At 43.4% G+C, this 13,585-nt stretch overlaps 1 protein-coding gene across 1 annotated transcript in view; it reads right to left on the bottom strand.

Moving 5' to 3' along the window:
- LOC128299244 (uncharacterized) overlaps positions 1-13,585 on the bottom strand; it is a 95,380-nt gene that overhangs the window by 51,977 nt on the left and 29,818 nt on the right. The window contains exons 2-7 of the mRNA XM_053035148.1: positions 6,964-7,296; positions 6,533-6,676; positions 3,061-3,255; positions 1,628-1,888; positions 1,422-1,542; positions 62-402 (exon numbers count right to left, since the gene is read on the bottom strand). Of these exons, the coding sequence (XP_052891108.1) occupies positions 62-402; positions 1,422-1,542; positions 1,628-1,888; positions 3,061-3,255; positions 6,533-6,676; positions 6,964-7,296 (1,395 nt within the window). The remainder of the gene's footprint in view (positions 1-61; positions 403-1,421; positions 1,543-1,627; positions 1,889-3,060; positions 3,256-6,532; positions 6,677-6,963; positions 7,297-13,585) is intronic.

The following is a 13,585-nucleotide window of genomic DNA, read 5'->3' as shown; positions in this document are numbered from 1 at the left end:
ATCGTATGAAAGAAAGGAAATTAATACCAATGTTGTCAAGATTCATCAAGCACTAACTTACCGATGCCAGAACCTGCTTCCAGCCGAAGCGAACCCCATTCCCAGGCAACATGGCGTGGCCGTGGATCGGCACACACGATCAGCGACAGCGTAGCGGAGTCACCTTTCCTTACCGAGACGGAGTGGCCAGCAACACCGCCGGAGGCGGAGGTGGTGCGCAGGACCTGCGGTGCACCGACAACTTGCAGTGCAATCGGATCGGATGTAGCCGTCCGTTCTTGACCGTTGATGAAGTTCGTCGCCCGACACTCGTACTCGCCCTGATAGTCGTACGTCACGTTGTCTATCACCAGCCGCGATTCGCGTCCACGATCGAGGAAAGGTTTACCCTGACTGGAAATTCTGTGGAAAGCAAAACCCGATGGTGCGCGTGTAAAGGTAGAAAAAAAAAGGATTAAACCTGCACGGTACGGTAACGCGGTAAAAGCAACGCTATTCAAACACAGATGCGATGGGTACATGAAACAAAACAAGATTTATGAAAAGATGCTGAATGAATTATGGGATGAAAACATAAATAAAAGCTACGATGTGGAATGAAAAATTTCTAGCAGGACACCAGAATAAGGGGAGACTCCTGCAGCGCAACGGGCACGGGAAGGTAAGGCCGGGCCGGGGGATCCTTTTCATTTCGTTTCCGTGCTTCATTTCCCGGTGTGCACTGGCACGAACGGAAAAGCGTTAATGAATTTTAATTAAAAGAATAGCATCCTCGAACAGTGCTCGAGCCCTCGTCAGCAGCCAGCCGGGGGCTCGTTGCTGCATGTGGTCATAAATAAATAATTACATGCTGGCTGAATGGCCGGCTTTTTTTCACGCGCCCGACAAACCATGCGCCTGGAGGCGGTGCCACAGTCTTGGAAGGAGAATTAAAGAAGCTCCACACACCGATGAGCTGTTTGCTGCAATGGGTTTGAATTGCCAAGTGATACCGGATGGTACCTTTTTTTTTAACGAACCGGCTGGTTTGTGTGGAGAATTAAGCTTAGGTTTAGCAACGCGCTACTTTTCGTAACGAAGGATGGAGAATTTGTTTTCATGTTTTTCATTTACGCAAAAAATTCTATTTAATTTCCACATCAAAAGAGTGCTTCAGCTAAACATCATGTTGGAAGTTACTGGGACATTCTATTTCAATTTTGCTTACACAAGAGTTATTAGAAATGTGTGTTTCTTGACGTGCCCTTGTAGCACGATTTAATTAGGGTTAGTTAATTAATTACGGCAGAAACACGCCCTCGAACCATGAAATTGATTAATTTGATATCAAACGATACAATTAGAGCACTATCCGATTACTTAACACGGTTATAATGTGTAATTGAACTTATGCTGCATAACATGATCGGTAAACAATGTACCTTTGAACCCATTTGTAGGTGGGTGTGGGATTGCCTTCGGCCACACACTCAAATGCAGCCGGACTGAATAGTGGAGCCGTGGTCAGTCGGTCCGGTCCCGCGGACAAAATTTTGGGTGCATCTGTAAAGAGTGCAGTTGGAAGTTTAAAAAAACGGCGAAATGTATTATTAACGGATATTATTTCGGATGGTTCGGTATGACTTACATTTGACATCGAGCTGTACGGACATCGTGTCCGATGTGCCGACCGAGTTCTGTGCCTGGCACGTGTACAGACCGGCATCACGTCGCCCGACCGGACGCAGCTGAAGCGATTCCTGCAGGCTTGCGATCTCGGACCGACCAGCGCGGCGCCACACGATACTGGCGGGCGGGTTTGCATCCGCCACGCATCGTAGGATGAGCGAATCTTTGCCCTCTTCCAGGTCAATCTGTGGTGCGCCAAGCAGTCTCACCGTGGGTGCATCTATCAGGGTGATAAGTGTACGGCATATTATTGTAACTAATAAATAAATCATGTTTCTTTTACACATATAAATAAGCCTCAAATATATTGATGAAGAGTTCGTTTCTAACCACTCGCTTTGGTACCTAAATGATCATGGTTCAGACTAGATCGTTGCGCTACGTGGGTTACGACCAACCTTTTGTCGCTCATTAATTTTAAACAGCCACCGTTGCCTACAACGAGTTTTACATATTCCTATAGTAAATATATTATGATTTCGCCGAATGTAACATGCCCCATCCCATCCCAAATGAAGCAACAAATAAATGAATCGCATAACAAGTGACGGCGCAGACATGTTATACATATTTCGGATCCATCGTGATTGTATTATCGGGTACTGTGCGCAAATCTCGAATGGAGGTCAACGGCTACAACGCATACGAAATGTGGCATATAAAGAGAGCAAAACGCATCTTAACATAACCATGCCCGTCATCCGAAAGCTATGTTGCATTCCTTTTCGTTGTGTTATGTACCAGAGGGTTTAAACAACAATAAAAACAATCCTTGTCCCTCGAGGTAGACACACAGCAGCAAAACAAAAAAACACTCTGACGGTCGAATAATAATGCCATTCATTGAGGTAAGAACAAAAACAAAAACAGGGTAGCTCCACAATACACGTCCAATACCGTGAATTCGCGCGGTTATAAATATTTATTGTCTCTGATAAAACAATATTAATTGAGGTCGGCCGTGAATCGCTACGAGCGATGAGTACACCGGAATGACAATTTAAAAATGACAAAAAAAGACAAACTGACTGAAAGCGTACGGATTGCACTTTGATTGCAAATGGTTCAAATGAAAGGTACAAGGGAAATTATGGTGAAATAAACAGGAAAGGTCATCGGGAATAGGAATACCGGGTGACACACCATCGATAGTACCAATTTCCGGATGTCGAATGATTCTGCTGAGATTGTGCTGGACTAAAGCATGCAGCAAATAGAAGCGCACAAATAAATCTCGATGCGTCTGACTGGACAACGCACTTTAACCGACATAACAGGAGAGTGAAATCTGATTTGCAGCTATAGTCGAAACAGGATCGAAATGAATGTTGAAGGTATCTGTCGTGCGTTATTATTTGAAATCTGGAGCTCCTGAGCTGAAATGTTACTTACACTTTACATCCAACCGGGCCTCAACAGCCACGGACCGTGCTGCGTAGGATTCGTGCAGTGCAAGACACTTTAGTACGGTGCCGTGTCGTTCCTTGTTGGCCGGTATCTGCACTACCGAGGCAGCCGACCAGGTACGAGGGTTATCCGGTTCGGTCGAGTTGGTTTGTGGATGAATGGGAGATATCTCTTGATCGCCTGAAATGTGTAAAGTATATTAGATTTATGTGAATTCATACATTTTCAGAGGATATCATTAATAATTACAGTATGCTATATTTGAAATATATATATTTTTGAATTATGTTTGGTTGATATGGAAAGAAATTAAAAATAATTAATATAGGTCAGAAACCAATTCTAGAATTACTCTTTCCTACTGAACCGATCATCGTAAAGTTCAGTTTGGAGCCTCATAATAACGCTTTTGCGTTAGTTTCTGTATATTTCATATTATTTTCTATACTTTATACGATAATAGCAACTAACCATAAGTGGATTTTTTTTAATAACGGAAGATCGGCCAAGCCGTGTAGATCTATCAGGGGAAATCTTTTATACGCTATTATTCTCGGTTGCGATAATAATTGTTATAATGTGAACTTTTCGCTATGAAGCATAATATCGCTTTAGATTATGGTCCACGGCTTGCTTAAATTGTTTTTTCTCGCCTTTCGAAATAGCTACTGCAGAGGATGGAATGCTTCAGTGCTGTAAAGATCATTTCATTACACAGCAAGAGCGGCCACAAAAACACATTTTACTCCATTTTCAGCATGGACCTACGAAGCGCGCAGTTGCTTTGAAGTATAATATGAATTTACTACTTTTTTTTCTAGAAGCGCAGGATCAGTGGATACGGATGGATGAGCGAGGCAAGCTAATTGCATACAAAGAAATGCACTTTTAGCGAAGCCGGGTTTCGTGTTAAACTGTGCACTTTCTGGCTGGCGCATAGTCTCGTCTATGCTGCACCAACGTCAGTTGTAAACACGCTCAAGATTTTCAGCAGATTTTCATTTTAAAATTCCACTAAATTGCTTTTCATATTCACTGACCACCGCACTCATCGTTGTGTCAGCCGCTTTTTGAACGCGTTGGACGGCTCACAGTGGAAACATCGTTTTATTGAAGTTGATTGAAATCGTTGATGCTAGAGTGTCCGTTCCAAGGCTTTTGTGTCGTTCAATTAAGTTGTATCTCTGCATGGATGTAAAAATACCAAGTTTCCAAACATTGTGCCTTTTGCCGAATAAGATATTTTGAGTTATTTGGATATTTCATGGAACATGCTATTGTGTACATACATCCAATGTTGTTTATAAATGAAACAATTACAGAATATCTTTGAAACTCTCTGTAGATCTCTGATAGCTGTAAATTGATAAATACGTTTCCATTTAGTCTGTCTTCCGGTAGTTAAATTGCGCCTTAACTTACCGGTTTAAAGATATTTATTAGTTCACTTTATGTGAACTCAATTCAATCCAAAAGAAAATCCTCATTTTACATGAATGCACTATTTTATCGATTATTAATGTAAAGTAGTAGATTCCGAAAATTAACACCCGGTGTGTTATTGCACGTCGTAAAAACAGACCGTCAATTAGTCATTTACACCAACATTGTTTAACCATGCCAATAATGTACCAATGCACAAAAAAGTGCACAAAGTTCCAGCCAGAATGAACCATACAGGGAATGATTTTTCACCCTTTTGCCGTATCGAAAGTAGCAACTGACGGAAATTGCTGCATAAACGTTCTGCGTATTCCCAGAATGTTCGCATTCAACCTGACTGATTCCGATCCCGAACCGTTGATAAAGTGGAGTTATTTTAATGTTTTATTTTCACCCTCACGCTACGGGGCCTTCATTTATGCCTTCATCCCGAGGCTCGCACCGAAGGATGCATGCAAGGCAAAGCAAAACAAAAAGTCCACTTATTCCACTACGTTTGTGCCTCGTCCCGCTACGTTCCATCCGGCTGATGAGTTGGCGCTTGCCAAAAGCCAAATTTGCATATCACTTCAACGGGGATGCGAATCAAGAACCGTCCCAAATAATATGGTTTCAACGATTCGTCCATGTCCAGGCACGCTATATGGGGTGACAAAGAGCTGCTGGAAGAGTACGGGATACCGTACCGCGAGGGCACGTGGTGAACCGTAGCAGGTATAACCGGAAGGCGGATTTAAATTTTAAGTTTATTTACGGATCCGCTGCGTTTGGAAGCAGTTTCCACAGGAGCGAAAAACGAGAGAGAGAGAGAGAGAAAAACAAGCAGGCGGACAGCTTGTGGAGTTTGGTTATTATTTTCCGGGTTCGCCGCATTTGGGGAAGTGCTTTTCATTTTGTTTATGATGTGTTTTTGGCCTTCGTTTTTATTTTAATGTACAGCAGCCAAAAAATGGGCCGTGATGGGCCGATTTTTTGTTCAGAGTTTAAAAAATCATTTCGTGGAATGGTATATAAATGTGTCAAGACTAGACTTTGTAAGCAGTCTTATGGGTGTGTCCCTTTGGTTACACATTTATATTTCATTACAGCAAGCACAAAGGGTACAGTAATACTGCAGTAACTTTGGATAGAATAGTATAATTCCACCTCGAATTTCTGTGGTTATTTCGTGTACGTGATATGTCGTCTATTATTGACAGTTATTGAAATGAAGTTATTTATTTAATCGCAATGCATGTAGTAGTTTCTTAACAACTTTTAAATGGTCTCAAAAAATATGACAAAAAATGTTCGAATTTGAAGTGTGAAAATGAGAAGTTAAAACCAAATTATGATATCTTAATAATTAAAAAGTAAGAACAATATTAATAAGAATTAAGATTAAGATTAAGAAAAATATAAACCGACCTATAAAGATCATACAAAAAGAAACAAAAGGAGCAATACAATAAATAGCCTACTGATACGAAACAGTTTCAGCCTCTCTACATGTTACAATGTATCGTAAGAAGATCACAGGAGTAAACAAGAAGATAAGATAAAATTGAATTTTTTCGAGAGTAGAAATTATTAAAACTAAATCTGCTCACACACAAAAACTAACAAATAAGAATCTGTTATCAATCAATTTTTGTTATTTCCTTGAGTTTTGGAAATTTATACTCGCTGAGCTGTTAAGTTTCGAAATATCAGATGCTCGTGGTATCTCGAGGACTTAGTGTACTACGTCAGCCATTTCAACAATTATGGAATAGCTTCTGAATAACATAAACTTCAAATTACATTTAAACATCGGATATCATAACTGGCACAGAAACCGTTAACCGTTCGTATCTCTAAAGTTGTATAAACATTCGAATAAAACGAAAGAAAAAGTTTCCATATCATCCATTCCAAATCGAATATTTCTATTTCTTTCATTGCTCAATGGGAGATAAAACGAACACAGCATCCGGCAAGAGTGCAAATCGGATGGGTAGATAAAAATGATGTTGGTGCTATGATTGGCACTTACCTAGGAACCACTTCAGCTGGGCGGGCGGATTTCCGTAGTGGGAGACACACTTTACCGTGGCCACAGCACCGGAATCGACCGTTACGTTGTGACCGGGAGGAACGTGAACTCCTTCATGCTCTAATCTAGGTCGCTGTGGTGGCACTGTGGAATGAATAGAATTTGATGTAAAAAAATGGGGAATTAGTTCTACAGCTGAAAACCGTAGTTCATTGAATGATTCTGAGTGGGTATGCTGATGTTAACTGGTGATAATTGTAACACTTCCCTCACGTTTACTGGTGTTTCAATTGCAACGATTTTAGAGCTTGTCGTAAGCTACACTTTAAGCTTTATCTCAACGATATGTTATGCCTTTTTTATGCGTTCCAACATTTTCCATGATGTACGAGCTGTACGTGCAGCTACGTCCCATGTTTCCCCACACTTACCTCTTACGACTAATCGCACCGGCTGGCTGGTGAGTGCGTCTTGTGTTGTAAAATCGCTTGCCGTCACCTGGCACTCCCACAGCCCGTCGTCGAACTCGAGCTGGGCCGCCCGCACCCACAGCGAACAGTCGCCCCCGACGTGTGCGGTTTGGCCGATGCCGTACTGGCTGGCCCATTCGTACTTTTTCGGATAGATGCCGACCGGTTTGTTGTCCTTCTGCCAGGAGCAGACGCCACGCTTGTCAATTACTTTGCACACCAGCAGCGCATCCTGGCCCGGGTTCACCTCGGTGTATTTGGGCTGTTCGGCGAATCGTTGTAGTCCGATGGTCACTGCAGAACGGGGAAAACGAAAGGGAATGAAGGGCAAAAATTAGAAAAACAAAAAAACACCAAACACACTATAAGTGAGTAAAAGGGTCATCCGATGCAAAACTAGCTGTGAAGGCAATGTGGAGGGCTGGTGGGGTATCGAAAAAAGGTTCCCAAACCCCAGCGAGGGAGACAGAAAGAGACAGAGGGATCCGGCAAAAAGGCAAACAACGCTATTAGCATCGCAATTAGTTGGGTATGGTACACAGTGTCAGGCTGTTTGTGGACCCTAGCGCCATAGACGTAGACTACCATATGTCTTGCTCTCTTGCCGCTAGCGTCTGACAGGTTGTGGTTTTGTGAAATATGACTTATCTTGCCAATGGCAAGGGCCAAGGCAAAGGTAAAGTTTTAAATTAAAAAAAAGAGGAAAGAAAAAGTATACGGCAAGATGCCTGGCCGTCTGCCAGCATGCACCAGGCTCCAACAATATCCAGGCTGGTAAGATTAGCGATGGGCTTTTGGGTGGGGGTCGCCTGACGGCATCTGGTCTCTGGCAAGCGGCAAAGAATGTAATCCTTGTGTATGTGCGCAACGTTTGTGTATATGTGTTCGTGTTTTGGTCGAAACGATGAGCAGCAGCTCGAAGAAACACCCGAGAGACTATGGTATTTTTATGTAAATTTATATTATTCAATTATCTCCACATTTCTTAATGGCATTTAGGATGTGGTTGGCAGAAAATATAGGACATCGAAGTAGAATGTTCGAATCTATTTTTCCACTTGACTTGAATTGTTGTTTAGCATTTTTACATAATTACATAATTATTTCAACTGCCGATGAATAGTCCTCCGCTTTTGACGTACATCATCAGATTAATAATCTTCTATCGGAGTGAACTTATGATTGACAAATTAAATGCTTGTTACAAAGTGTCCCACAAAGAGTTTCCCACTCCAGCATATTCCCACCGACGCGTATACACGAAACCTCACCCAGCGTTAGTCCAACGATCCAGCATTTGCATTAGCAAGTAAATTAATCATTAGCCGAAAGATTTAGTCCACAGCGAAAGGGCCTCCCGAAAACCGTGAACCGCTTGATTAGGTTTAATTTACGGTGCGCGTATTTATAATCCGCACAAAAGTTTCCGGTCACTAAATCAGGCGAAAGGTACCAAGAGGTACAGTAGAGTATCTCGCGTATATAGCCATCATTATTCAAATGGTTCCGTTTTGGCACCCGGTGCACCGTCCGAAGTGGAATGGTAAATATTTTGAGCAGACAGCCAATCCTTCAGCAAAAGCAGAATGCGCTACAATCGTTGCCATGCTGTGAATGCTGCCCATTCCGGGGAGGGCCCATATTATAGCCCAATCGAATCGAAAGCGAAGAAAAGGACTTGCATTGAATGGGGGGGTCTGTGGGTGGGACGGATCGGATTTTATGCTGGAATTGCTTTCGTCTTGCTCCGTTCGAATTCGGTTCGGGTAATGAGTTTCTCAAGAATTAATTAATCATTGATACACCCTGACATGAACGATTTATTTTAAACGTCGTTCGGGTCCAGGGTGGCTTTTCCGTTTTACTGTTCTGCCGTGGAAACAAAAGTACGTCCTGGCGCTCGATGGCCCAGAGCGAACTGTGCGGAAGAGTGAGGATGCGGTCGCCCTTCAGGACACGCAGGAGGCGAAAGCTCGTTATGAGAAACCATTCCGGGTGTGTTTTTTTTTTCTATTCATTCGGTACACCCCCTCCCGGTACTGACACGCGGGTTGCAATTGTGGTGTGGTTTTTGTGTGTCTGAGTGCTCCATTTCAAATGGGCCGCATTCGAAATGGATCATAGAAAGCTGACCCATAAATCGGGAAATTGGTCGACGAGCTGCTGCTCGTGTTATTCCTGCAAGAAAGGCTGCGAACAGCGAATACACAGCTGGATGAGCGTGAATGAAGCAAGTACACACACAAAAAAAAAACACATTATTTTCCTCAGCTCGCTTCTCAGCACAACCCAAGGCACACGGGCACGGTGGAGCTTAATGATTGCCGAAATTAAAATTAGGTTCTGGCGTACCTTATAATGTTGCAATATACGAGGAAATTCCCTCACCAACTGCGTTCTGGCAGGCTCGCTTTCGCGGCCCAAAACCGAACACAAAAGCTTGGCTTTGCTGTGCTTTTCCAAACACATTCTCGCACGCTCACTGCCGGTCGATTCGCTTCGCTTTATTCAAATTGTTATCGTTACGATGCGATCACCGTGCGGATCATTTGAATGGGGCGAAGCGAAAAGAAAGGAAAGAAAATTGCTGCGGAAAGATTATATTTTCATTTCCTCGGGTACGCTTACTGGAAGACTTTGTCATTGTACTGCCGCTGCGTGTGGTGTAGTGAGACGGAGAGAGAAAATGGTGCGAGCGAAAAAAAATTATAACCACTTCCGGAAGGGACACGAAACGAGCAGGACGAGTAGAACGAATGCAAATGGCTGCTTGCGTAGTGCCACAACGCTTTGGTTACTATTTTTCCAATCCATTGGTAGCTTATGAATGGTGGCGAGATGGAAAAACTGTGAAAAACCAGATCGGCAAGCAATCGCCAAACTGAACCAGAAATGAGATGGTTTCGAAAAAACCACTTCTCACCTCATCGACCAGGAGTTGTTTTTTTTTTTTGAGTATGGAGCATCATTATCTTTCCAATTCCACGGCAGCGTGGAGCTAGTGGTGCACGCTCGCTGCGTGAATTAATGTACTGAACTGGGGAGAGAGTATGTCCCGCACACATTACTCCTTGACAAGGATGTCTTGCGTCTCGGTAGAGCAGCGAATTCTTTTACAAAGTGCGCACAAAAACGCACAATAAATTACCATCCATGGTAGTTGGATGAATTTAAACAACAAAACATTGCTTATGAAATGAAGTTGATTTTGTGTTTTCTTACCGTCGATCAGAACGGTGTGTGTTAATATTCGTGTTTCATGTTTAAAACATTATTGCTTTAAAGTTTTCGGCGTTCCTTTTTGAAGGCATTTAGAATTTTCACCCCTACACGTACAATCCCACGCTGCAGCATTCGAAAATTGAATCAATAACGGCCAGGGAAAGAAAGTTTTGCCGAAGTGTACTGTAACTTTTCGACCCGCCTGAAGAGTGCTCTTTGCACGGGATGAAAGGCAGCCTGCGTGCGGTATGGTTTTCTCTTTCTCTTACCCACACATTTTTGCACACCGTGAAAAGTTTTCCGATACGATTTTCCATCGAAAATAGCCTCTTCATCCCGTTCCTGTCCTGTCCAAAATTGCTCCGTCGGTTGTTTGCATAAGGCAAAGTTGGTTTGTTGTTATGTGTGCCGAACGATCGCTTAACTCGTTTTGATGTCTGTTAATAATTGCAATCAGTTTAATGATTGTCGAGTGGGAACAAAACTTGAGCCAACACTTTAAACGTGCTTACCATTTCGAAAGCGATCGATCATGGCGTTGTTAAATACTTTAACGCAAAATGAGACGTATCCAACCGGTATGACCATTTCAGCTGGAAATGTCAAGATATAGGCTCGATAATTGTTCCACCCAACAGTGTTTTTGAATCGAAATAAAAAGCTTCACAAGCACATCTCCGTACCAAATCCCCCATTCCACAGCAGCACTACCACAGCTCGCTGCGCTGGTAGGGTTGTTAGAGTAAGCTCTGAAGCATCCCATTTCGCTAATAACTCGCCCCCCGCAGAAAAAAAAACAGTGCAAAAGCTCACGGCTCTCCAACACAATATGCAATCTCAACATGTGCATGCTGTCGGCAAGCGAAGCGAATGTCAATTGCATTTCATGCAATTGCAATTTTTATCCACTTGCGAGCGACCCTTGCGTGTTGAGGGTGTGTTATTTTTTTGCTTTTCGTTCGCTACCGCGCTTTCAAAAAACTTTGCCCACCAGCGAACGTAGACGAGTTTCAGTTATTCACAATTCGTTCCACCTCAAGCACAGCGTACGCGTTCGTGAGGCTGCCAGAAAGTTGACCGACCTGTTTCGGTTGTGGAGGTGGTGGAAAGTATTTGTGATGGAGACAAAAAAAACAACCCCCAATCGAAATGTTACCCTTTTCGTTGGCTTCGGTGCTGTTGGGTGAAAAAAAAGCATAAATACCAACAAAAACGAATACCACAACCGTTCGCAACAAAGCTCTCCAGAATCATCGACTCGGCAGATTGTTTAGAAGCTGAGCTGAGTGTGTGTGCGTTTTTTCTCAAGCCGAAGCAATATTCGGATAGTAGGAAAGCATCTCTATCAACATCATCACCGAGGACATCATCCTTTCTGATGAACCTGGTCCTACGTTGTTACGTATCGGCCGCAACGCCATGTTTCACCGACGCCGGAGGGATACGGTGGTGCAAACAACAGATCCCTTTTAGTTGAGGTTTCAGTACACCGACACACTGGCGCCGAAATGACCAGTCGCTAAAATTCGCGTTTCATCAATCGTTCTTCACGGCTGCAACTGTTGCCCGATGGCCGTCAGATAGACCGAGGGGGAAGGCTAGCTGTTGTTTTATTTTCCGTACCTGGTACGTTGGTACGCTTCAAGAAAGCCATCGTTGATGAGCGATGTAGCTTCCGAACCTGCCGAAGGACACCGTTTTGCAGCCATAGTGCACAGTGTCCATCAAACGGGCAGGGCGCAGTTTATTTGACGCCCAATTTTAATTCTGTGGTCTTTCGACACACCCGAACGTCCCGAATAGTTTCACGTAATAGATCTGCTATAACGTGGTTGCAGTTTTCGATTATTTTGGACGGTAGCATGCAGCAGGCCTCCAGGACTTGATTTAGGGATTCTAGGGAGTTGCGGGAAAACTGCATCTGGTGGGGATTTTTTTTGAAGTAGTGTTTTTGCTCCACTCGTTTAACCCACCAAACCACAGTTTGATCAGCGACTTTTGTCTATTTGTTTTGCTTCGCCGTATTGTGGCGCCCGTCCGTTGTTTCAGGGCGAACTCGTCGCATTCGAAGGATTGGGATTGTCGTTTGTATTTTTTCCTTCCTCCTTTGCGTATGTTTAACGCTGCAGCGAATGGCTTTTCGCGATCGCGTCCCACTACTGCCGGCAGAAAGTTGATACGAATCTAATGCACGATATCGAACTGGTTAACGGATAGAGTCTCGGAAATCGGTAACACTTGCGCACTAAGAGGTACTCGCACCGCGTCTGCATATAGCCGTGCCGTTGGGTTTTCCACTATTTTCACCCAAAACACACAAAAAAGCGGGAACACGATCCGGCTAGGAGATGTTTACTCGGGAAAGTTATTTAACGCCAGAGTGCAGTTGTCCGGCACGGGAAAAGCGATTCGCTGCCAGGTTCGAATCCGCGGAAAGTGTCGGAAAATCGGTTTGATTCAATTACAGCAACGGTGGCTAGTTCGTTTGGAGTTTTTGAGTGAGTTTGGTGTTTTTTTTAGAGTGTCGGCACATTTTTTCTCCCCCCTCAGTTTTTCACGAAACTTTTGCACGAATGTTTTTGTGTCGTGTTTCGTGACGGTGGGTATAATAAAATCATTGGTTTAGTGGGTGTGTGGGTGCACAGGATGTGGATTGGTGTGCCGGTGTGCCAGGATTTAGCATTCGTAAATTTGATTGGAAAAGTTTGCACCTGGTTTGCTCAATGACATCAGCAGTGCACTCGGTACCTGGTTCGCACCAGGAAAAGTGGATGCAAATGCAAATACGTTGCGACTGTGCACGTAAACCACTCACCAAGTTTTCCAACCGGGACTGAAGCATGTATTTTGTTTGCTGTTTTTGAGTTACACCGAAACAGAACTTAATATAATTTAAGGTTTGGTTGGAGAGATAAAATATTCAAAATGTTACGAATTCAAGATGTGTGTTGTTTATTGGGAAATTTTGACGAACTGACGATTGATGTTATACTCTTGGATAACTTTATTTATTTCTACAAAAACAAAGAATCGTCAGAAAAGGTGCGGTTCCATATTTACAGCAAGCTTGAATTCTTACTAGTGAAACTCTATCCATTCGATAACCAAGACATCACAAGCGCAAGCATCTTCTGGCGAGGAACCATTTCGGAAAAACAGATCACGTATTCGCTTTACCGGTGCCTACCCAGTTCATGTAGCATCAGCTTGAAATCCTCGGCTGATGCTGTAAAGATCATCTTACCAGTCTGGTGCACACAATCTCACCGCCCGTGCTGGCCATCACCATCAGCAAGCCAGCATAAAGCGAAAGGTGTCGTTGTGCATTAAGCAGGAATTAAGACGCAACCGTGCGCTGGTT

Source organism: Anopheles moucheti, chromosome 2, assembly GCF_943734755.1.
Source record: "Anopheles moucheti chromosome 2, idAnoMoucSN_F20_07, whole genome shotgun sequence".
NCBI lineage: Eukaryota > Metazoa > Arthropoda > Insecta > Diptera > Culicidae > Anopheles > Anopheles moucheti.
Note: the sequence above shows the minus strand (reverse complement) of the source record. Positions and strands in the feature narration are given on the sequence as shown.